General features: G+C 45.0%; 2 protein-coding genes across 3 annotated transcripts in view; one reads left to right on the top strand and one right to left on the bottom strand.

Annotated features, from left to right (window-relative positions):
• The window catches only part of NTMT2 (N-terminal Xaa-Pro-Lys N-methyltransferase 2), a 48,279-nt gene extending 44,013 nt beyond the window's left edge, over positions 1 to 4,266 (bottom strand). The window contains exon 1 of one of the 2 annotated variants that reach the window (XR_011098788.1): positions 3,974 to 4,086. Coding sequence is in view for 1 of the 2 variants with exons in the window: in XM_068690210.1 (XP_068546311.1) it covers positions 3,974 to 4,217 (244 nt within the window). In the remaining variant the exon portion in view is untranslated. Of the gene's footprint in view, positions 1 to 3,973 lie in introns of both variants that reach the window. The other variant, XM_068690210.1, reaches the window with a different exon arrangement.
• Positions 4,267 to 17,421: 13,155 nt separating this feature from the next.
• Positions 17,422 to 24,915, top strand: part of KIFAP3 (kinesin associated protein 3) — a 78,472-nt gene continuing 70,978 nt past the window's right edge. Inside the window, exons 1-4 of the mRNA XM_068691145.1 lie at positions 17,422 to 17,578; positions 22,315 to 22,446; positions 23,207 to 23,361; positions 24,553 to 24,608. Of these exons, the coding sequence (XP_068547246.1) occupies positions 17,547 to 17,578; positions 22,315 to 22,446; positions 23,207 to 23,361; positions 24,553 to 24,608 (375 nt within the window). The 5' untranslated portion in view covers positions 17,422 to 17,546. The remainder of the gene's footprint in view (positions 17,579 to 22,314; positions 22,447 to 23,206; positions 23,362 to 24,552; positions 24,609 to 24,915) is intronic.

Here is a 24,915-nt window from a genome sequence, read left to right as displayed (position 1 = left end):
TCTCATGAATTTGCATCGCTGCCAACTCTCCCAACCCACAACCCAATTTTCCAGACACAACCAATCACCCTCACCTCTGATCTGCCTCGCAGCTGTGCCTGGCATGCAGGCTCGAGCAGCAGGACCAGAGGGAGCAGGAGGTTTGCCAGCTTGCAGGAATCTACCGCAAAAGAGGAGTGCGAGGAGACACATGTCCTTGGTGGCAGCTAGCGTTGCAGCTCTGCTCCAGCACGCCTCCCCCTCATCACAGGACCTGTCTAGCCAGAGGCATCTTCCCATTCCGCGACCCACGTGGGACTATCTCCTGCATCAGGAAATGAAATACTTGTGAGGTCTGTTGCTGACACACAGCCTGATTTCAGTGCACTCCGCGAAGCAGGGCACAGGCGGGACAGGATGATGGAGCCTGTAAGTCTCACACAGGCTGCGGGGGGAGGCAGCTCTCACAAAGTTTGCAGTGTTAACTTAGGTGCCTTGTAATGTTTCCTGTTAGGAATGTGTTTCTAGTAAAGTGAGAAGAAACTTTTTAGCGTGGCACGCAGCCTCTCAGCTCAACCTGCTGGCAAGGCCCTCGAGCAGCAAAGGCTGAAAGGAACCCACTGGCAAAGGGGGCTGAGAGCAGAAACTGGCCCCTAAAGGTCACCCGCAGTCATGAGGTGTTAGCAATTTCCAGTTGCTGCAGACGTGGTCTGGATGCTGAGTGGTGACCTAGATCTGAATGCCAGCCCCTGGGCTAGACAGGGAACATCTACCTAAGCCCTTTTTCCCTGAAAAGTCCAAAAATGCTATCTCCTTTTTTTTTTTTTTTTTCTATGGATCAGCTCAAAATGTTGGTTCCCTTTTCTGCTCTAAAGCTCTAGAGAAATGGGACCCCATAATACACAGGACTGGGCACAATCCCAACCTGCAGTACACGTTCTTGGTTGCAGGGTTTGCTCAGCTAAATTTCCCTGGCAGAAGCAAATGTTGCAAGTAATTTTTTTGAAGTTTTTATTTGTGAACATTATTTTGTGGCTCCAACTGCTTTCTGCGAGATATTGAACTAATTCCAGTTTGGCTGGGTATTCCCTTTTAAATGCAACATCTGCTTTGTGCATCAGCTGAAAAATAGTTATCTGGGTGCAGGGCACAATTCACCTCTCTGCTATGGTCCGAGAACCATTTAAGCCCTGTTTTATTGAGGATGAACATTAGCCCACCCCCTAGAGCAGATTTTACTTAGACACGTGCCTCACATACTGAAACATTTGGCTCTGTGGACTGATCATCAGAGTTTTCCACTGCAGATCTCACCCCACTGGCACCAAGTCCCACAGCCCACGTAAACACATGCACTGTTTCCAAAATCTGCGTAGCTTCATTAAAGTCCACAGGGCTTAGGGGCATTCACACGCATTTAAGTACGCTGTTGGACCAAGGCCTAAAGTTACTCATGTCTTTTATTTATAAATGTTACCCCAGCCTGTAAAAATGACATGTTTCTCTTAACAGGCTGTGATACCAGATATGCTCAGCTCATAGGTAAACATGCCTAAGTGATCCCCCACTGAACCTAGGAACAGAGGGGTAGGGAAGTGTGGAGTTTGCATGGCTTGAAGTAAACTTTGTACCTTGGTGACTCTTGGTTGCAAGGAAAGTTCCAGTGTGAGGCCTGATTTCAGTGTAATTATTCATGCGTAGGGTTAAGCACATGCATAAGTACCCTGCTAGGTCAGAGTCCTGGTGTTGTATTCCTGGTTTAATTCTGTTTACACAGAGATATCTGGATCTAGCTGTGAAGTTCAGTTCATTTCTGGTCAGTTCCACTCTGAACTGAACTGGAAAATGTCATCGTGCAGAGATGTTTGGACCTGCCACATTCTTTCCTCTCCATCACAGAGAGCACAGGATCACAGGATAGGCTGGATTGGAAGCCACCTAAACAGGTCGCTAGTCCAAACTTCTGCTCAAAGCAGGGACGGAAATGAGGTTGGATGGGGTTCCTTTGGTCTTTATTCATCTGTCTTGAAAGCCTGCAGTGATGCAGAATTGTATAACCTCCCTGGGCAACCTTTTCCAAGGCCTGACTGTCCACATTTTTCCTTACAGCCAGTCTGAACTTCTCTAATTTCAATTTATGCCCACGGTCTCCTGTCCTCCACCTCACACCACTGTGAAGAGCTTGGCTATACAGGTCACTGATGAAGATGTTAAACAGGACACTCGAGATTGAATATGATTTATTAACTATGACTTTCTGAGCCCAACCACCCGACCATTTTTTACCCATCTGATTGTCCACCCACCCGGACCATGACATGCATACTGTGGACTCACAGTACATTTTCCACGGGGTCCAACTGATTTGGGTATGCTGGCAATAAAGTGGAAAACTTTAGAGAAGTTGTAAGAATGACTCAGAGCATGAAAAACCTGGCAGAGGGACTCTTCAGTCTGACAGGTAAACATTTTGCAAAGTTTGTTGGCTAGGAATGGAAATTCAAATAAAATTCAGACCAAAAATGAAATATAGTTTTAAGAGAGTGAAGTAATTAGGCCTGGTAACAGCTTAATTATGTACTGATGAATTCTCAGTCATTTGCAGCTCTTAAACCAAGTTATTTTTGTCTTCATAAATATATACTGTGAGCCAGGCATAAGTTATAAGCATGATCCAGGAACTTTTATGTGAAATTCAAAGCTAGATGTTCATAACAGTACCTTCTAGTCATAAAATGATCTACCAGTACTTACATTAGCTGTTACATTGTAGGAAATCCTGCTCAGTTTCTAATATGTTGTGTTTATTTTCAAAACAAATGAAAGAATAACATTGTCATAGACTTCTTGAGATTACATCGACCTATAATTAACTTTCCTTCCTTTCCATCTTTCCTTCCTTTCCATCGTTCATAGCTACCTGCCACTAGGGACAGGAGTATTTACCTTCCACGGTTCATTTTAGATAGCGGAAGATACTGCTGTATGTGAAAAGCCACATCAAAATACTATGAAAACATGGAAATACTTCTTCTCTTTACAGACTCATGAATTCTAGCATCTTGAGCAGAGTTCTCACTGGGGTCTGTACAATCTTACAGACTTGGGTAATCCGCTTGCCTATACGGATCTTTCAACCAGGAAGGAGTGCTCAAGAATTCACTCTGAAGCACTGGTTAGTAGGTTGGGCAGACACAGCCCTTCCATCTTAAATTACTACAGTTCTAACGTTGAGTGGAAGCCGAAAAATTCTGCTTAAAAAGTAATATGGTAACATAATAAAGCTTCAAGTCAAATCTGCTTTTAGGTATACTGTCCTGGGAAAATTCTGGTTCTTATTCAGGGTCAAAGTTTCATAAGAAGTGAACATTCTTTTCCTGCATGTAAAAAAAACAAAATCTTGGCATCCTGTACTTTTCACTGAAATTAGGCTATAAACAAATGTTTTCAAAGCATATTCCTCCCAGATAACTGTGGGCTAGACAGCCTGCTGCAGAGAACTGGATTACAGCCTCTTGATAAAAAAAAATTAAAAAGCATTACCTTGCAAGCACTTGTCCAAAGCAATCCATATGACAAAGCTAAGGACACACCAAGAAACAACGGAGCAGGTATCGGGCAGCAGAAAGTACGGCCTGTCAGCTGTGCTACTCTGGGATTTGTCCTTCCAAGTTCCGAATAGGTCAATTCATGTTTTAAATGGTGAGAAGAAAGGGTGCCATCACCCAGAAACTAAACTTTCCTTCACTCTTGTGGTTTTTTTTCCTTGCCCTTCTCTGCAAATCTGTGGAGTATTCAGGTTAAACACCAGGGTACTGAGTTAAAGGGAGAGAGAGAGAGTAACAAACAGTGTAGCTAGTACTATAGGCTCCCTAGCAGGGCTTCTCAAAACGACTATTTTTGTCATTAGCGTGTCTGCACCCTGCCACCTAACATGACACGTCCTTCCGGACGTGGTCACACACGCACACATGCTCCTGCCCACGTTACTCACCCAGGGGAAGCTTTTCCAGCAGATAAAGGTAACTCTGAAAGAAGTCATTCTGGATTGCCTTATGCAAGTCAAAGGACATGCTGTGGCGACAGAGTTCTTCGTCTGTCTTGTGCCAGCGCGACTTAAAAGCCAAATGTGCTCCTTTATATGCCATGATGAAGACGTTTTTCGCAAGGGCAGACGGTTGTTGTGCCCGGTGCTTCCTGGAGGACCTGTCCTTCCAAAGAGACAGAGGCAGCGTCATTTAAACCGTGGCACTGTGCTGTCATTCTATATTGGGGTGTGTGTCTAGAGCAGCGCAGGGGGCGGAGGCGGGCGAGAGGGGAGTGAGAAACGCTGGCTCTTGGCACTTCCTCCGAGTAATCTCTGGAGTGTCGCCCTCCGAAACAAGCAGGTGCTGGAAAGCGATAAAAACCCCAACCAGGAAATTGCTTAGCCAGGGTAAAAGTATATCTACTCTGAAAAAGAGTGGCTTTAATTCAATTAGGTTTCTCTTTTCCTAATCTATTCAGCCTTCACTTCAAAGAAACTCAGATACTATCCAGGGTCTCCCATCTCCCTCTTTAATCTCACAGGGCGATTTTGTTTCTCTGCCTCTCCCTTGGTATCTGTTTTTCAATCCAGGGGGGCCAAGAGGAAGGCCAGAAGACCACAACACAGACATACCTTTGTAGAAATGGTGTGCCCTAGTGAATTGTGATAATTGCAAGCAATGAGCAAACAATAGGTTCAACTTCATGCTTTGCCGCTGTGTATGGCAGGACAAACTCTTCTCTACACACTGTCGTATCTGCCCGGGGTTATTGAAGCTGTTTAAATGGTCCAGACTATCTCATCTGCAGTGGCTGACGGGAAGAAATTGCTGTCTGGGAGCAGAGGAATGGTAAGGGCTTTTGTTTTAGCGAACAAAATGCATGGAAGAACAAAAGGAGATAAACTGCCCATTAATAAACTTGGACAAATACATCAGCTCTAAAAGAGGGGGAGGTTCAGGCTGTTACAACAGCAAAAGTCTGGAAGAGAGGGAGGAGGGTCAAAAGCTGAAATGCTTTTAGGATGGAGAATGGTAAGCTGCTGAAGGGAGCTGTGTGCTGTAAGTACATCACATCCCAGAGCAGGATCAGGCCCTCAGCAAGGGACAAGGACAGAAATGTACTGCTTCAAAATCTTTTTTGTCACTCAGCAGCTCAGGTACTTGGTATAGTACAGATTCACATCTGCAAAGGTACCTGGCAAGGTACCTCCGGGGGCTTTGTGCTGATGGCACAGACCTCCACACGTTGTGCCTGGGAGCCTGACCTGTCTGGTCAGTGCTGTGAACCAACTTAGTTGCCAGAAACGTGCAAGAAGGGAGGCAGAATCATGCAGCTGAGGATGGGGTGGGAAGAGTGGAATCATGGCAGGGGTTAGAACAGCTCTGGGGCCACTGCACCAAAGCCTGAGACCTCCCTACGTTCTTCAGCCCTCCTTAGAAACTCCAGCCATCCCTTGGAATAACTCAAGACTCAATTTTTCTTCCGTGCTACAATCTAGCAGAGAAGCATAAGGCTCTCTCCAACTGTTTGTGATATATCTGGGCCCAGACACAATCCTGGTTTATCTCCTGGTTTTCTCACAAATCTGGCCCTTTCTCTTTGCTTATCTATTTCCAGCCACTTGCCAGTAAGTGAGCCAGGAGCGGATGTCTCAAGACAGCATGTGAACGCTTCGGAAAGACGTTGCACAAGCTCACTTTGTCACCGACAAAAGACACCCCGAGGAACTCACGGCCCACCTGCTCTGCATTTGACATCGTGCTTCACATTTGTCAAGGCTCTGGTTTTGGCAGTGGCCATTGTGTAGCACAGTGACCTCTCTGCTTAGAGACAGAAAAGCCTCCAAGCATGAAACCTAAGCCATGGTGTCTCCTAGTGGAGTTGAGTGCTAGGACAGCACGGTTGAGCGTGCTGGGACCACAGCCTCAGGGCTCCCCATAGCTTTGACACCCACGAGGTCACTGAATGAGGTTCACTGGATTGCTTCTTTAGACCAAATGGCTTTAACTGGTTTTGTCCCACTGAAAAAGAGTGAAGATCCACGGAAGGCTGAATAAACACTGATTATATTCATTCTGTTTGCATGTAATCAAGCCTAAGTCCCTGTTCAAAATAGCTTTATAATCTAAGAGCAACTAAGGGAGGCACACTGAGTCCTCAGATGCTAGGGCAGCTGAGTAGGTGAGTCACAACAGCACCAAGCCTTTTAAAGCACTTTCAAAGCACTTCCTATTGCTGTCAAAGGTTAGACAGAAACAGATTTATGCCCAGAAGTGCCTGAAAAAGACCACAGAAATTGCTTTTTTTTACAAAAAGTGGATGCCATATTTTCTGCCTATTTGTCAGCAGCAGCATCGCAATGTCTCCTGCTAAGAACTACTCACAACTCTGCTTGCTTCACACTGCCTCCTAGCTCGTTGTTTTCAGCAGGATTGGTACCGATCTACCTAGAAGCTGCAAACAGTTCATGCGCTAATGTATAGCCTGTATCTCCACTAACAAGAAGAGTGAGGAATGAGTATGGGTACAGTGGCACCCATACGACTTGTAGTGTCACTGCTGAAATGTGAGTCAGCCCACTTCTCAACTTTACTTTCCTTTCCCAAATGGCCTTTTCCCAATGGTCAGTTTCCCAAAATTGACTCTTTCTGAAGTTTTTTGAGGCAGACAAGCCTACCTTTTTTTTTTCATAGTAGAGATGCTGAAGAATCTGGACTTCTGGGTGAAGTCCTACACTAAAATAACAGTAGACACAGCCATCATGCATGACAGTCATTGCCTTAAACAGCTTCTCATCTAAAATAAGAATGTGTTTGTATTTAAGAGAGTAAACAAATAGTTCCTCCATCTGTCTTCTTCCTCCTCCTTGTGAGATCAGGCAGCCCAAGGACATGAGGTTTATCACAGACTAAAATGAAGGATCAGTTTGAGTGGCTCCTAGCTGGAGTTAAAATACCTGCAGCTGATCTCTGCCTGAGGGTAGCAGGTTTAAAATAAGGTATCAGATGGCTTACGATGAGTCATTGCAAGATCCAAAGCAGCTTTGCTTGTTGGAGCATCAGGGAGAGCTTGGACTTACTTTTATACTAGTAGGCAACTGCCTCTGCAGATCTGAGCTGTACTTGCTACTTCTGAAACACATCAGCTGCACAGAAGAGAAAAAGGGAAACATGTGCACTAGCTCCACATATCATGCAGGTCACAAAGGGTCAATTTGGCCTTTAAATTACTGTGTTCTGCTTACAAAACACCTGGTATGCAATGTGATTTCCACACGGACAGGCCATCAGGATTGCTGTAAGATGTCTCTTTATCTTAAAAAGGCATCTATATTAATTCTTCTCACGCCTGGCATACGATGTCAGCAATAAATGTGGTTAAAGCGAGTAATTTTTGTTTTATCTTTGACAACAAGTTTTTAAAAGTTCCTGAAAACCACAGGATCATGTTGATAGAAGAGGCACAGGCCGAGAGCACACGTGCAGCTATGAGGGCAGTGGAGAACAGCTGCAGGTTGGGCGGCAGGTGGTAACCTTCATAACCGACTTCGCTGCAGCCCGAAAAGCGACTGCCTGGATTGTTCTGCCTGCAGCTCCAGCCACTGATTCAGAGCAACAGTGGATGCCAGTGCCTGGGTGCTGAGCTGGGAAACAGCAACGTGACAATGAATGAACTAGTTGTCTGACTTGTTGAAGTCCAGAACTCTTAGTCACAATCCTCACCCACCTAAACTCCACTCCTGGGTCCAATTAGACTCAGCGATCTTCAGACGTATTGCTGTGAAAATAATTAGTTTTTCAGTTGAGCGCGGAATTGAGAAAAAACAGTGTTTTGGGTAGATGAGAAACTGAAATATTTCTCGTCTCAGACGAATAAGAAAATCCTGTGTCAGGCCAAACAAAATGTTTTGTTTTGTTTGCAGGGTTACTTCCCTTCTACTTCTTTGTTTATTTGTAATTAAATTTAGGTAAATGTGGTTTCAGTGTACCATTTACAAGTGCAAACAATAATAATGTTGTTGTCACCAGTAGAGCAGTCAGTCTCGCAAAATCACTCTGTGGCAAAAGGACACAAGGAAATGCAGAGCAAAACAGGTCCCTGGGCAAAGACCCAATCCCTGGGATAAGACTTCTGATCTCTCATGAGAAATCCTCTCTTTGAAGCACATTTCCAAAGCAGAGTTCACTGCCTGTAGGTCAGGATGACTCACGCCCTTCGGGGCACATCCTGCACAATTCCCGTGCCCTTTCACGGGTACAGTCACAGCAGCAATCTGTTATCATTTATGCAATTGGAATTTAGCAATCTGGAATTCCATCTCAAGCAACAAAACGCAGCATGGGAGCCCTATGGGTAAAGACATTATAATTCATGTAAATGAAATTGGCCAGAGCTTTATCCCTATGGAGGGAATACGCAGTTCTTGCCTTCAAATCCTCCTAGCTCTGGAGCCAACACTAAATTATGTTTTTAAGGGAGCGAGCGAAGCCAGTCTTAGGTAGGAGTGGGAGCCTGCCTCGTGATGCCTCAAGCACAGCGACAGTCACAGTGGGGCCCTGATTTGGAGATCCACAAACAGTGTGCTAACGCAAATAGCGATATTTGGGGAGGACTCCTGCATGCTTTGGCTGGGAGGCTTTTATTTGGTTCTGGTTAGGGACTCTCAGTAGTGCTGGGGCTGGAGGGAAGGAAGGGCAGGGTTCCTGACGAAACTGCAGCGGGGGCTGCTCTGTTGTTCTTGATAAGAAGCATGACAGCTGTGCCCACAACATCTGGTTTTCATTGAACCCTAGTGAGAGTTCCTTGCTGAGTCTCTTCCACCCCATATGTGGTGGTTTAATTGATGGAGCCTGAGAAGGTTTTAGGTCCAGCGTGGAATGCCGCCTTTCACTGTGATATGTGACTCCAGATACAGTAAGGGCTGGGCTGCTCAGAGTCATCTTTTAAAAGCATTTCTTCTCGATATTGCATTTTGTATATATTGCCCTCTGTTGGCTCGAGTGCATGATAAAGCTCCTTCTCTAGGTGAAAGCTAACAAAAACCTCCTTCTGGGTGAGTGGCAGGGCTTGTGGGTTTGGAAAATGCAGGATCAAGTTAGCTGCAGCCCCACGTGTGCGTGCACAGCTCACATCCCCCAGTGCTCTGCGTTTAAGAATGCAGGCACAGCTCTTTAACCAAGGAGGAAGGAGGTCTGGAGACTGGCTGTCTCGGCCACTGTGGACTGCACATGAGAAGGGAGTTTTAAGGAGTGACCGGAGGGTATAGTGGTTTGGTAAGCCAGGATAAAGAGGATGTTGCACGCTCAGGAAACAGTACAAAAAAACAATCCAGAAAAGCCTGTGGGAGAACTGGGCAAGTGGGAGATAAGCTAGACAATTTCTTTCAGCGCTGGCACAGAACTGCCAGAAACACTTTGGTAAAAGGTCTCTCAGAGAGGCTTTATTTTCAATTCCAAAGCAAAAGAAAGATGGCAAACCACACCATCAAAGCTCCTTCTGCGCACAGCACTGCCAGAAAAACATGCCTCTCCCACTTCCTTCTCAGTTGGATCCTTCCGACCTAAGGCTGCACTGACCCATCTGCTCAGACCAAAAAGCATCTCACCTGGTTAGCTGGTCTCAAATGCCAAATGGCCACAATGTCTAGGGAAACAGCCTAAATCCACTAGCTGAGAAATGTGCTTTGGCTGATCAAGCTGCTCCCTCACAGCCACACTGTGTTTTTGTGAACCCCTAAAATACCCGGGCATGAAAGCTCCTATCCTGGGCAAACCAGAGCACACCCTAGCGATGTGACGGGACATGAGGGTGGTGATGCCAGGAGGGGATGGCCCTTCTCTGGAGTGTGAACATCATGAAAATACAGAAACTCCATCATAAAAATACAGAAACTCCAACCTGAGGAAGTAAAGGGTGCAACTGATAACAACAGATCTGTAGAAAGAAGTGGTGTGAGCAGGCCATGGGTTAGGCAGGTCATTTAACCTGAAATTTGCCAGAGGGGGAGCAGGCTTATCAGAGAGGCTGAGGTGTAAAGATCCAGGCCTTCAGATCTGGAGCTCTGATCTGGATCCCTCTCTGCTGTTGGCTAGGAGTGCAAATGTCAGATTGGCATTCCCCTGGTCTGGTAGGGCAGCACACTTCATAGCACCAGTGGAGAACATCCTTCTTGTTAGGACAGTTAAAGCTAGACTGGAAAACGTGTTGTTCTGTGAGCTGCAGAGCAACACGATGCTTCTGTCTTACTGCTTCTACCTGAAATAACCTCCATGCCTCCTCTCATTGCCACCTGTTGTGAAAGACGGATCCTGGACAAGAGACTGCCTGTGCTGGGGCCAGCCCAGAGCTGCTCTGGGACAGCTTGGCCAGCCCATTCATCTGTGTTGTCTGGCTGGTGTGCAGAATGACTGACCCCTCGCTGCTGCCAAACAGCTGAACTTCTACCTGGCAGCTGGATTGCACAGACCTCAAGGAATTTAATGAAATTTCAGACGCTGTGCACATCTTTCAATAGTGACTGCGCTTGGCCACCATGTCAAGAAGTTATTAGCCAGAGGAAGATGAGACCCGATGAATGCAGGGATAGGTAACACAGGATAAAACTCATTTCCTGAGGAAGCCAAAGGAAAACAAGCTGAAAGGGAAAAAGAAAAGTTGATTGTAGGAAATGAGTCTGACCAGTGAGCTTGAAAGGCGTCTTCCACCTTTAGCTCCTGAGAAGGTACGGTCTGGCAGAAGCCACAGGGTGCGGTTCCAGGGAACTGGAAATTAGAGGGCAGCAGGAGCTGTAAGCAGCATTTGTACTGGATCAGTAGAAGCATCATGAGTACATTAGCCCCTGCGTTTCAGATAGAATGTGTCTGTGACATTGCTGGCTGGGATAACCTTCATCCTTTGAGTTGCATGGAATTTCACAGTAGTAGGAACTACGCAGTTAAATCCTGTGCATGCCTTGGAACATTAAACGTAGTTTCTGAAGACTAAGTGGTACTTATCAAGGGGCAAAAAAAAACTAGATTAAGCCTGGGCAGCATAAACTCAAAGGAACATGGATTGCAGGGACTATAAAAACAGCTCTTACCAAGAGGAGTAGCTGCAAAAGACACCTTCATTCAGAATTGAAAGTAGAAACACAAATGATGAAGACTGGAAACTATTTGCTTTGCATGAACCCTTTCTATCTGAGCTCGCAGACTAGAAACATTCAAAAGCCAAACGGGTGTGTGTTGTCCTTCAGAACTGAAAAATAATCAAGACATGAAAAGTTCGAGATGGTTAATGCTTCCTCCAGAGGCTGGGGATTAGAAGTCTGGGCAAGTAGCAGAGGAGGAAAAAAAGAATAAAATAAAAGAAGAAACTCTTAAGTGACCTGACAAGGGAAACTTAAATCTTATTTTTAAAGGGTTAGGTTGTACTAAAGCTTGAAAAATTAAATCCACAGCTGTCTCCAGAGTACTATATCTCACTAAGAAAGCTTCAAGTAAGTTTATCATGTATCCAACACCTAGACATTGGACCTCAGGGACCACTAGGATAATATTTCCTCTGGATTAGCAAGAAAGCTAGAAAGTGACATTTGTATGAGACTAAGTTTAAGGGGTTTTCTTATTATGAAATGATAAATGAAGAACGAGCTTACTGGGAAGGAAAGCTCTTACAGTTTGTAAATCTAACACATCCCTAGTTTTTCTTTAAAAAATGCACTGTTATCTCCTAAATTAATTTTACTTGGTGACATCAGTAATTTGATGTTTCTAAATCTATCATCTTCCCAGTGAGGATCAACAAGTTCTTTATGAGCAATATTTTTAATCTTGTAATCCCCTTTATGAGGAATGCTTTTAATTTCAGAGATCACGAGCACTGGCATCGAGACAATATAATATATATGAAAAAATTCAAGACTGAAACTATAGGAAACACAGGATGGATCTGGCACAATTACAGTGCTTTCCTTCTTCTGGGATTCTTCAGTATTAGCCAATAAAGGCCAGGATATGTTGGAATGCTAGTAATTAACTCACCTCGCTGTGCCTTGCCATGACAACTGATATGCCCCTGGGTTCCAGGGAAATCTTGTGAATCATATCAGATGCAGTACTTAGCCTGAGCTGGGTGAACTAAGGACAAGCTTATTAAGTTAACTTTGAAATCTGAAATCCAACAGCAAATTGGGTTTTGTACAAAAATGAAACTCAGACACCTATACAAAAGCCAGTGTTGGAGTTTCATTGGACAAAGCTCTTTTTATTTATTTTGCACTTTCTGTGTTTGTCTAAAGCCTGCTGGCGTTAAAAACAGACCACAGATCCACAAAGCAAAATGACTACAGTCTGTGGATGGGCTACAGTAACCTGGCATTACCCCTTTCTGCCCACAAGGCACATCAGTGACAACTGTTTTCCAGTACTACAGAAAATCCTCCGAGTTACACACCTATGTGCTACCCTGTGCCCATACAGATGCACATGCAGGAGGTGTAATGAAGAAAAGGCATACGTAGCAAAATTAAACAGTGAAAGCTAAACAAGGGGAATTACCTAAACAGCTCACAGATGGTAAGTAAATTACTTGAAAGCTGAAGGATTGTTTTTTCAACACACAGCTCAACAGCACTGTAAAACTTCCATTATTGTAACCCAGAAGCTCATGAGAAATAGTCATTACCAGAGCTCAGCTCCTGGGCTCTCATAGTTTCTTACCCATGGCTGTCTGGAGCAGGGCCTGATCCCCCTTCCTCCAGTGCTTTCCAGTCTTCTGGAAACTGCAGCTACGATGCTGAAGAAATTTTCCTAACCCTGTGTTCCCTTCCTCCTTTCCTGCCTTCTGTTGCTCCTCATATGCCTTGTTTTTAAGGCAATCACCACCTTCTTCTGACACAAGCAGTCTCTTCTAAGCTCCCCATACACTCTACTCTCTTCCCTCACTGGGTTTCACAGTTCGCTGCTTCTGTGCTCAGCTGACAAGGACAGCACCTGGAACAAAAAACACTCCAGAGCTCAAACTGCTGGCAAATAACACCCACTACTGTCACAAACATTTTGGGAAGCTCCACAGGACAAAGATTTCAGGTCACTCTGCCTACTGACATCATTCCACCCAGAGCTGATGGCACAGGTAAGAGTACAAGGTGGGATGTAGGCAGCAAGCAAGTACAGACTTCAGGCTCTCCTAAGTCTGAGGGAGATGCTTCTGTGCATGATGAGCCTTCACTCCTTGCTATCATCTCCCAGCTGACTATCACATAAGTGACATTTGTTTTTACAAGCGGCTTTGTTGCATACATTTTTCCAGTTCCCACTCCAGCCTCACTGCCATAAATGCTTCTGGGAAGAGCAAGTAGGGTGAAGGGGCAACTGCACTAAATCAGAGAGAAGTAGAGATCATCACCAGAAGTAGATCTCATCATCCACGTTCTCTTTTCTACATTTAAAACCAGAAGGGACTTTCATGACCATCTAGTTGGCCCTTCAGTATTAACACACATCAAAGATCCCTACTCAGTGATACCTGCATCAAGACCAGCATACCAGTACCAAGCAGAAGGAATACTTCATCCCCTTAACAACATGAAGTCGTCCTTCTTATCTATTCTTAACTTCTGAAGTATTAGAAATTGAAGATAATGGAAAAGATTTTGCATGTAAAGTGCTTTGCAAAATCTTTGCTTTTTTCTAAGAAAACAGACATTGTCTGAGACTTTTTTAGTATACGGTTTCTCTTTTGAATCTGTTTGAATGAGTAACTTGTTTCATGTCAAATGACACTAAAGCAACACCACTTCAGGTAAAGTACCTACTCCTTACTCTTCCTTTGTCTTGTTTTTTTTTTTTGTTTTTTGTTTTTTTTTTAAGGCTTTTTTTTGTGCAAAGAATTTGATGATCACATGCAGAATCCTTTTCTTTTGGAGGGGAGGGATGAAGAAGAGGGGGAATTCCTGATTTATGATCAAACGTAGGCTTGTTCAAGTGTAAAGGAGACCCCTTCTTGCAAACACTTAAGCTGGCACTTAACTTTATTACTGTGGCAAAATTAAGCATGTGCTTGAGTGGTTGCAGAGTCAGAACCATAAAATGTCATGGCCTTTATAGCTCTGAGTCTGCTTTCTGCCTGCTGCATCTAATAAACGTTAAGAGGTGAAATTCTGTCCCCATTGGGGTCAATGGAAAAAATCTCGTTGACTTTAGTGGAACCAGGATTTTGCATAAGAAATCTGCACCATCGTCACCGAGGTCTCCGAGACGGTATCAGCAGAGAGAGGCAACCTGCTCATTACTATGTGGTCAATTTTATATTTCATCTTTTTGTGTTTTCCTCGGTCTAATTAAAATGAACCCAAACTGAAAGCACATTATTGGCTCTTCCGATAGGGTTACTGCATTTCAGGGTGAGAAAATAAGCATAAATAAGATGCACAAGTTCTAGTGTACCATTTAGAGAACATACTGAAAATACACAACTCACTCTTCTGTTTTGTGTGCCTCGCAGCAAAATTCCCTCTTAAAGGGTTGATCCACTGAGGGAAAAAAAGGTAATGTAGCATCATCGTGGTACATTTTTATATATTCCAACACTTCTGAGGTCAGCCTTGCTTAGGACCTGAGTAAACTGGCATTTTTTCCGTAAGTAGCAACCCTCAAATCTCAAGTCAGGCAATGAAAGTCTACGTAGATGGTTGCTATTCCACATCATCAGCTGTGGCTGAGCTTGGGTACTGCATTCCTGCCCCGCAGGCTTGCGGAGGTGTGCACACAGAGTTTATAACACTCCTGCTGCTGAGGAGCACTGAGGCACAAGATGGCTGAGGTCAGTTTACGACCAGCTGGATATACTTGCTCAGCCAAGTGTGCAAGAGTGCAAGGCCACCAAATGAAGTCGCTTTCACGGAAGTGAGCAATTCTGATTTGAATAAACCAAGGGAAAAAACAGCATACCCTTTGACCTATAGTGTCTAGTTAAAAGAAAGCTCTGCTTCTCTATGAAGAGATCTGTTTCTCTTCACATGCCTAAAATTTTCTTTTTACATCTAAAACAATGAAAATCTACAGCTAATTTTCCCCACTGGCTAAGTTGGCCGCAAATTGATGTATTTACTTAGGTCAGTGTCAAATTAGATATTGTAAAAAATACAAATCAAGCTCTCCAGAGACTCTTGTTCTCATTTCAGTCAAGTCTCACTTTCAAGGATAACAACAGCACCTAGTATTTACCAGCATGATCATGTTTTTTATTGAAAATGCCCTTCTCTTGTGTAGATGGTTCTGTCACTGCTGATCAAAAAGCCAATTGAGAATCATCTTGATCTGTGTCCCAAGATTCATTCAATCAAGAAGAGTTAAGCCAGACTTTCTCTTTGCATATCAAATTTTACTTTGCCTCATCTCATTTCTTCCTTTTAATATAAACTTTAAGTCCAAGGCTTATTACCTTCATGCCTCAATCACTTACTATGTGACAGCACATCAGATCAACATCATCTGTATCCCCCACTGAGTTGCATAGCCTAATCACTTAAAATATTTACTCTGAAAGTCATCCTTTCAGATTGCTGTACTTTATTTCTGCCTATAAAAGGCATTACAGACGTTTATACATAGTTCATTTTTGCAAGACCTAGGAAAATGTCCTGTATTCACCATTTTCCCCTTGAAACCCACGTATATTCTTTTACCTAAGAGGAAGATACCATCTTTCAGGGAGAGAGTACAAACCTCTGGGTTGGTTTCTTAATTTCTCAAGATAAAAACTAATCTATTATATTTTAATATTTTTTCCATACAAAAGCAATGTTGGTTATTTTATTTGATTCTTTTTCATGATGATGTTGAAGTAACTGGACAGGATTCAATAAAACTTTAAAGCAATCAGAACCTCAGCCATTCTCTGTATGCAGCCTTGTTATAACAAAGGCCCATATAAAGCTCATTGAAGAAAGTGGAAACTTCTTTGTTAACTTCAAAATCAGGCTTAGTATCAATCTGGCTTAGCACTATGACAAATCTGTTTAAACTGAGAGAACAAGTAGGAAAAAAAAAAAAAAAAAACACAAAACAAACCTACCATGAGACAGGACAAGTGCTGTTCCTACTGCAGGTGTTGCTTCTATGTCATGGAGCATATTCTGTATATCTGGTTACATCTGGCCACATCTTGAGAAAAAATAAAAAAAATCTCAGTTATACTTTCCACGGAGTCCCATCCAGCCTGGCCTAGGGCACTTCCAGGGATGGGGCATTCACAGTTTCTCTTTGCAACCTGTTCCAGTGCTTCACCACCCTCTGAGTGATTATTTGTGTGTACAAGCATACATATATACATAATTATGTATATGGTGGTATGGAGCAATGGAGTAACACCGCAATAGCAGTGGTATTACCCTGCAAGGGCAAGCTTGCTGCTTGATTCCCTCGCTGTTTGAGGACCTGTGCCATAATAGAGTGGCTGGAAAGCTGTGCAGATGAAAAGGATCTGGGGATGTTGGTCAATACTCACCTAAACATAAGCCAGCAGTGTGCCCAGGTGGCCAGGAAGGCCACCAGCATCCTGGCTTGTGTCAGGAATAGTGCAGCCAGCAGGGCCAGGGAGGCGGTCATTCCCCTGTACTCAGCTCTGGTGAGGCCGCACCTCAGGTGCTGTGTTCAGCTTTGGGCCCCTCACTACGAGAAGCACATCGAGGCCCTGGAGCGTGTCCAGAGAAGGGCTGTGAAGCTGGTGAAGGGCCTGGGGCACAAGGCCTGTGAGGGGCGGCTGAGGGAGCTGGGGGTGTTTGGGCTGGGGAAGAGGAGGCTCAGGGGAGACTTTATTGGTCTTTAAGAGTCTCTTCTTGCAGATAATTAGCATTAGGACTAGAGGAAATGGCCCCAAGTTGTGCCAGGGGAGGTTCAGGTTGGAAATTAAAGGAATTAAAGGAATTTCTTCTCAGAAGAGCAGTCAGACATTGGGATGAGTTGCCCAGGGAGGTGGTGGCATCACCATCGCTGGGGGTGTTTAAGGTTGGGTGTGGTGTTGAGGGACATAGTTTAGTGGGTGACATTGGTGGTAAGGTGATGGTTGGACCAGATGACCTTGAAGGCCTTTTCCAACGTTAATAATTCTGTATTTCTGTGCTTCTCACCCCACCAGACCCCCAGCACTGCACCTCCCCTCAAGGCGCCATGTTGTCAACCCCTGAAGGGGGCAAACCCTGAGGCAGTGGGCGAGCAGCTAACGGCTGGGAGCACACCGGGCGGGCTAAAGGGAACCAGACACACATTGCACCGCGCCCTGAGGGGACAGAGGGTGACACAGGGGGACACAAGGGGACAGAAGGGCCAGCCCTGAACAAGGCAGGGAGCCAGCAGCCATCTCACGCCCTCAGGGGGGCTCCGCGCCCGCCTCACAGGCGCAGCTGAGGCCCCGCCACCCGCATGCGCGTTCGGGCGCCCCGGGCTGAGGCGGCGGCGCCTGCGCGCTGAGGGGCGGCGGGGCGGGGCTGCCGCTCACCCTGGTAACAGCACCGCTGAGGGGCCGCGCCCGGCCCCGGCCTCCCCCCCGCCGCCATGCAGGGCGAGGACGCCCGGTACCTCAAGAGGTAACCGAGATGGGGACGGGGATACCGGCACCGGGGGGTGGAGGCTGAGGGGAGCGGGGTGCGGCGGGGAGGGGGCGGCTGAGGCGCGGCCGCAGGGCTGAGGCGCGGCGGGGGTTGACCTGGTGTCCCTGAGGTGGGATATGAGGGGGGGAGGTGGGAGAAAGGGGTGAGGTGTGGGGTTGTGGTGCGAGGTGAAGCTGTGGAGGGTGAAGGTGGGTTGTGTGGGGGGTGGGGGCTAGGAAAAGGGTCGGGGGGCTGCTGGGGGTGAGAAGGAGGGGAGGGGGGTTGTGTGTGGGGGGGGTGAGCGGTGTGGGAGGGGAGGTTTTGGGGATTGAGGGGGTTTGGGAGGTGGGTGGAGGTTGTGGGGTGGGGAGGAAGGCGGGCAGGAGGTTTTGGAGTGATGGGGTGGGTGAATGGGTTGGGAAGGGGAGCTGAGGGGTTTGGGGAAAGCTGGGGGGTGATGCTTGGTGGGGACTGGTTAGGGGGGAGTGAAGGTTGTGAGGTGATTTTGGGATGGGCGGCATGCTGGTGGGAGGAAGGCTGTATTTTGGAGAGATGCCCTGGTTCAGGATGACCGTGGTGTCACTGGTGTGTGTGTGTTTGGGTTGAAGCAAGCACAGAGATGAGTGGATGCTTTTAGGAGACGAATGGGAGGTTTGTAGGGGTTGGGATGGGGCAGGTGATTATGGTGGGGAGTTGGGGATGCAGGCAAAGGAGGGGATGTTGGGCAGCAAGGGCATGTTCAGGTTGCAACAGGGAGGTAAACTGGTTTGGAGGAAATGTTAAAGCATGGCATAGCAGATTGAGGTAATAATATCAGGTAATAAGGGGGAAAACAAGAGTTTTGGGATGGTAAACTGAGGGTGGGAGGATGAGTATTGTGAAAAGTGAATTGTGGTATGAGTCCGTGTAGAAGGAGGGAGGAAGGGCTGGGGTGACAAGATGAGAGATAAAAGGGTGGGATGGGGATTGTTGGAGGCGGGTGGCAGTGGCTGTGGGGCAGGTTGTGTCTGCAGGAGGGGAAGCAGAGGGTGAGTCGGGGCTTGAAGATGACAAAGTGACATACTGAGAATTGAGAGTAAGGAATAGCAAGGGATGGGTCGTGGAGGGGGAGGAAGGTTCAGTGGGGACAGCATGGCTAAGAAGAGAGAGTGGGTGGAAAGATGTTCTTGAAGGGTCACCACGGCATCTACAGCGGGTGATCTGCACCTGATGTTAGGGATGTGATGGATGAATGGCGCCTTCCTCTCTTTGGAAGTGAGGCTAGTCAGCCTACAATTAGGCGTCCAATTAGGCGAACATGAGATCTCTATCAGTTGTTTCAGAGCAAAAGTGCTAGCGAGCAACCCCACAAGATATCAGGCCACCAAAGCCTCTTTTAGACTTGATGTGTGAACAGTGTCACTTTCTCTCACCGTGTGGGTGATTTGACCCATCACACTTTGAATTCTGTGGAGTTCCTGGAATCTTCCTTTTCCTTCCCATGGTATTCAGTAGCATTTGTAGAAGTTGCTGTTAGGCTGTCTGGGTTTTGCTTTTTAACTCCAGTGTGCCACATATTAAGATCTTTAATCTGAAATAGTGGAAAAAAACTCCTGATATTCTTTGATGAACATTAGATGATGTTATATGACATTCTGGCATATAAATGTGATAACAGGTACAATCCAAAGGGCTGCCTGTATGGAAATAGCTGCAGTGTCACAGCAGTACCCATAGCTAACTGTGCATATTCTGCTTGTGCCATCTTATGTGACCTTGCAGGAATCTTCTTTATGTAGTTACACTGCGACAAGCATCGTTATTTCTCTTTTTGGAGAGCAACCCAAAAAAACAGCTGAAGTGCTGTTTAACGTGACTAGGCTTGTGTGCAAGTCTGGAGTTTCTCTGGGCTCTGTTTCCCTTTGTCGTCCTGCATGAGCAGCCCCCCTTCCACCATCGGACTCGCTAGGATCTGTTATTGGATTTTCAGCCTTATCCACGTGTGCGAGTTGTGCCACTTCTAATTAGGATAGCTTGGTTTTGCTTTTTCCCCCTGAAGGAATTAGTCGATAAAGGGCATTCACACACCGGCTATGGCTATGTGAGCTCAGCTGGCACAGCTTTTGTCTGTAGCAAAGGCCTTCCTCTTTTAAACCTTTAATAGAGTGGGATTCTTGTTGACAAAGCAGGCAGTGAAGGGGGAGGACAGGCTGCTGTGTGCAGGAGTTCCCCAGTGCATTGCTGCTTCCACCAGCTGCGAGGATGTCTGTATGTTTAAATACTTTATGAAATTACTGGATGCTTACAAATTGAAGATGGATAGAAAAATCAGTAAAGTAGATGTTTGTTGATTGGGGGAGTTCTTTAAATCAGATTTATTTTTTATTTTTTTGGATGATGCTGGCAGTCTGAATGCAGCGATCTCCAAACAGAACATAGGTTTAGCGGCAGCCTGTGCACTTCAGCGTAGGTCTCCAGGCAGTTCACAAGGGAAGGTTTTTCAGAGGGGGAGGTTAGATGTGAATTGATTTGTGAATCACTTAGCCAGGAAGTAGCTCAGACAGTGAGGGTGGTTATCAGGAGGAGAGGACAGAAAATCTCTGCAGCTGTAAGTTCATCAGCTTACCCATCTGTCCCTCGTAAGAGGAAAAAACACAGGAAATACTAAAACTGTTTAAGCAGTCTTAGGCCGAGGTTCTGCTGTTGCTAAGCTCATCAGTGGTTTACTGCTGCCAAAAGGAGGTCTCAGGGCTTCCTTATTATTGCTGTTTGTAGCTAGGAAGTGTTATTCCCTTTCTACAGAGCACTTTAGTTGAGTAAAAATGGAAAAACTCCCTGTGCCCCAAATAAAACAAGTTTTCTGTTGGAATGCTGCAAGTGGCTGTGGAAGGATTTGATGATCATTCATGCTGAACCAAGGTGACTGCCAGGAGCAGGGAGATGATGGGAAGATCAAATCCCTTTTCTCAGTGATGAGTTGTTAGTTCAGCTTAGTTCTTGTAAAACTATACTCAGCTCCTTTAGGGCCGTTTGTCTTCCACCGATCCCTTTCTTCTATCTGTAAAAATGAGCAAGCACTTAATAGGGATTTGACCGTCAAGAGGATTGTTTTGTGGCTAGGATCTCCTGGTAGGTATAAATATGGGGGAAATATTTTTGGCTGTAAGGAGAGAAAGCTGCTTTCTTTTGAAATAGATTTCCCATAAACTGTCTGCCTTGCAAGGCTGCACCTTTTGAGGCTTTTGTATGAGAACAGACTGACATGAAGTGTCTGCTTCAGAGCACAGATGAAAGGGAAAAAAAAAAGTATCTTCAAAAATGTTAAGTAATAAATGGAATTTGGCTATGGTCTCATCAAGGAGGATGTTGCTCTTTAGCAGCGAGCTATATTTGTTTGCCCTGTAGCTTTAAGCCTTTAAGGCTTGTAGTTGAACTAGACTCTGTGTTTCCCAGTCATTTCTGTGGTTTGTGGGGTTATTTGGGCAGCTTAAGATTATTTTATTTTATTTTTTTTTTTTAAGATTAATGAATCTTTTCTTAAGATTGACAAATCTTAAGAAAAAGGTACTTTTTGCAGTTGCATCTCTGCAGAAGGGAAAGCAGACACCATAGCAGCTGAGTGGATGGAGGCATGCATTCCAGACAATTTGTATAGAGAGTGGTTACACCAAAGGTTGCATCCAGATTGCCTAATTTTTCTGGCTCTGTGAGGCTTAAGAAGTTTCCTTTGATCTAATCGACCCTGTGCCACAGCTGGCTGACACCTCTCTTATGATGATACTTGTGAAGACAGCCACCTGTAAATCTCTTTACTGCCATGACCTGATTTTAAAACAAAACCCAAACACGTTAGGATTTTTTGTTTTACCTGCAGTGCTTTAGCAGCTCTATTTGTGGTGTAGCTGTACGTACTCTATTGGCAGTACCAAGGGGGAAAGGCAAGTGTCAGGTTAAAGACAGACACGTAACTGTTTTCTCTGGGTGAGGTTCTGCCATCAGTTGAAAACATAGTGAAATGTGGCCTTTGTAGCTGTGTGACCAGAGTTGCTGGCACAAAGAAGCAAGAAGCACAGGCTCTTTTGGCAGTGACAAACCCAGCTGGCTTTTCCCAAGTGCCTGTAGCTGTAGCAAAGCAGGCACCCGTGCTTGATTTGTACATATTGATGCCAGCTGCCGATCTGGTAATTGCCTAAACCTGGCAGCAAGCACAGCGAGGTGAAGATGTCCGTGCTTCAGGAGAGAATAGTGAATTTGGAATTAAAAATCAATTACAAATAATTAGAAATGTCAAGATTTAGCTATGCCTACCGGTACAGTCTTTGGGCAAAAAATCTCCTTTATAAGTGGCAGTACTTGTCCCACTAGATCAATGCCATTAGCAGATTTTGCAATACTGGTGAGGGAATCAGCTGGGTAATTCACCTTCCCTGTGAAGTACATCTTTTTCCTTATTGTGGTTCCTTAAGAGAGCTGTGAGACTTAATTAAAGATTAATCCTCTTTCTTCCGTGTTTGACTTTCATGGCTAAGAATGGCCATTGATTTGGGTGTTTCTGTACTTACTAGAGGCAGAGCTTGAGAAGAACTATGGTACAGCTGTCTGAAATGAATAAATATGGTGTGGAAGGAGAGCAGTGCTTGGGTTAAGGATATTAATAGAACTGGAAACAGGTCGTTGTTAACGATATATATTCTGGCATGTTTTTTGAAACTTTCAATTGATCAGTAATTCATTTATTTTCCTCCTTGTGGCAGGAAAGTAAAAGGAGGCAACATAGATGTACATCCATCTGAGAAAGCCCTCATTGTTCACTATGAAGTGGAAGCAACGATTCTGGGAGAGATGGGAGACCCCATGCTGGGGGAGCGCAAAGAATGCCAGAAAATGTAAGGTCATAAGTTCTGATAACTTATCTGGTTTTACAAGCCATAAATTCAGTAACTCAGAGTATCACCGGCCTGTAAGATATAACAGGTTTTAATCTTTATAGAACTTAGCGCTAGATTAACAGAGGGTTTAGAAGGCATGAAGTAACGTGCCTGGGAGAGCTGACATCTAAAACATGTTGTCAACTGTTTTTCATCTGTGTACTTTAAGGTGTTTTGTAAATAAAAGTGATTATTCCCATTCTACATGCTAGAAACTTGAGGTACAGAAAAGTGAAATGTTTGGCTCCTACTCAAGTGATGGCTAACGTTGGAGCATGCAATGCTGCTGAACCTTCTGGCAGCCTTATGCTCTAGCTGTTAGCCTGCATATCTCCTGTTCCTTCAGTCCATCACCACTGCTACTGATTTTGTTGTGGTATCTGCATTTTAGATTCGGTGTTTTTCTTTTGAGTGTTAAAATATTCCCAATTGAAAAAATCCAGAGAACTACCGCAATGTTTATTTCTAAGCTGCAAGTGTTGCTGCTTGTCAGCTGATGGACATTGGTACTCTGTCAAATCTGTTTGACAGCTACCTACCCTTTAGGACTGTAGAGAGCCGCTGCTTTCACGTTACCTGCGTAAGCCACGGCACAGATATTGGGGGTATCTGGATTATTTCTGCCTCAACAAATCCCTGACTGTGTAAGCTTAAATCAAAGGACTTTAGGACATGAATATCTTAAAACTGAGAAGAGACCTGTCTGACTCTGTTGCAGCATTCGGCTAAAGAGTCTTAATGCAAACACAGACATCGCTTCCCTGGCTCGAAAGGTGGTTGAGGAATGCAAGCTCATTCACCCCTCCAAGCTTGCAGAAGTAGAACAGCTGTTGTACTATTTACAGAATCGCAGAGATGCCTCAGCTGGAAAAGGTAAATAACTCAAGAACAAAATAACTTGGGACTGGGTTGCTTCAATGCTGGAAACACTGCAGCGTGGGGCTTCCCTTAGCTGACATCTTGATGTACAAGCTCTCCAGCAATGAGAATGGGGAAGATGTCTAGATAACCACGCTTGGAAACAATGACAATCATGGATTGAGGTCTGTGTGTGTGGGGAACTGTTACGTGATCAGCGAAAATATCTTTTTGGTTAAACTTAGTATTGGTGTTTGTTGCTGGCTGCCCTGTGCTTTAGCAAGACTTGAGAGGTACAAATTCCACTGTTTGGTGCAGCCTCTTCATGTTGCATCTGCCCTTGCAATGACATCAAAGACTGTTAGGAAGATCTTCCTAAAGAGATCTCAGTCATCACCTGGTGCAAGGGCAGGGATAGTGTTCCTTGGCGGAATTCACACCGTCTGTAAAGGTGGGGTGAGGAGTTTCACAGCCTGACGACCTTTGGTACAGTGTAGCAGCTTGGGGTAATACTTGTGTGTGAACTTCTTAAGTTCCTGGTGAACAGATTACGAAGCACAATAATTTTGTGCTCTGATGCTGAAGTATCTTGGTGGTCATAGTGAGTCTCTTAAGTTTAAGGTAAATGTTCTGCTCAAGGGACGATTTCATGCTCAGCATCTGATTGTGTATTATCTCGGCTATGGGCAGCAAGGTTTCTTGCAGTCATGAAATGGCAAGCTCTGTTCTCAAGTAGCACTTGAGAACTTTCAACTCCATGGAATGAGTTGAAAATGAAGATTGATGTTTCTTATGCTTTGTGATTGCTTCAGGTGTTTTGCCCTCTTTTATTCCATGTATACGTGTCATGGTGTATCACAGGGCAGCTTTGCCACAGTGTGCAAGCAGAATCAAAGCTTTTAAGGTGTAGAAGTGAGTTTAGTTGCTCTGAACTTGCGGTAGGGCTTATTGCCCTTTTTCTGCCCAGCTAACTGGGCTGTAACTGGTCCTTTAGACTGAGGAGTCGAAGGCATCTGAGGGTTTATTTCGTTCCCTGTGGGCTGGTTAGTTTCAGAAACCTGACACACCCAGCAGTGTTGGTCTGACGGGTCGGCTGGACGCAAGAGAACTTTGACCTTGATTTTACCAGAATGTATACCGTAGGAATAGTGCGTTTTGGCCTGTGAATATGTCTAAGTTAACTGCTACCGTGTCTTTTCATTATAGAAAAGAAAGAGAAATCCAGTAAGCCAAAAGATCCGCCCCCATTTGAAGGCATGGAGGTAAATATTGGTGTTAGATGAGAAATGGAAAAAAAAACATTTACTAACAAGTGGTTATATAAGTGGGGAGGAGAAAAGCTTAATGCTATTTTTTTGTTTGTTTTTTGTTTTTTTAAACAAAGAACTTGGTTTAGAAATATTGCACAATGGAATAAAAATCATCTCCATAAAGGGTAAAATATTTGACTTGCCTACTTCCCCCTCCAACTGTAGCACGCAGCAGGACAGCAAGTGAGGTCTGGAACATGGGACAGGATGCAGGGAGTCATGTCTGAGCATCCTTTGTTTTTTTGTAATTAAATCTTCT

Source organism: Anas acuta, chromosome 8 (genome assembly GCF_963932015.1).
Source record: "Anas acuta chromosome 8, bAnaAcu1.1, whole genome shotgun sequence".
NCBI classification, from domain to species: Eukaryota; Metazoa; Chordata; class Aves; order Anseriformes; family Anatidae; genus Anas; species Anas acuta.
The sequence above is the reverse complement of the archived record's forward strand: the minus strand, read 5'-3'. Positions and strand labels throughout refer to the sequence as shown.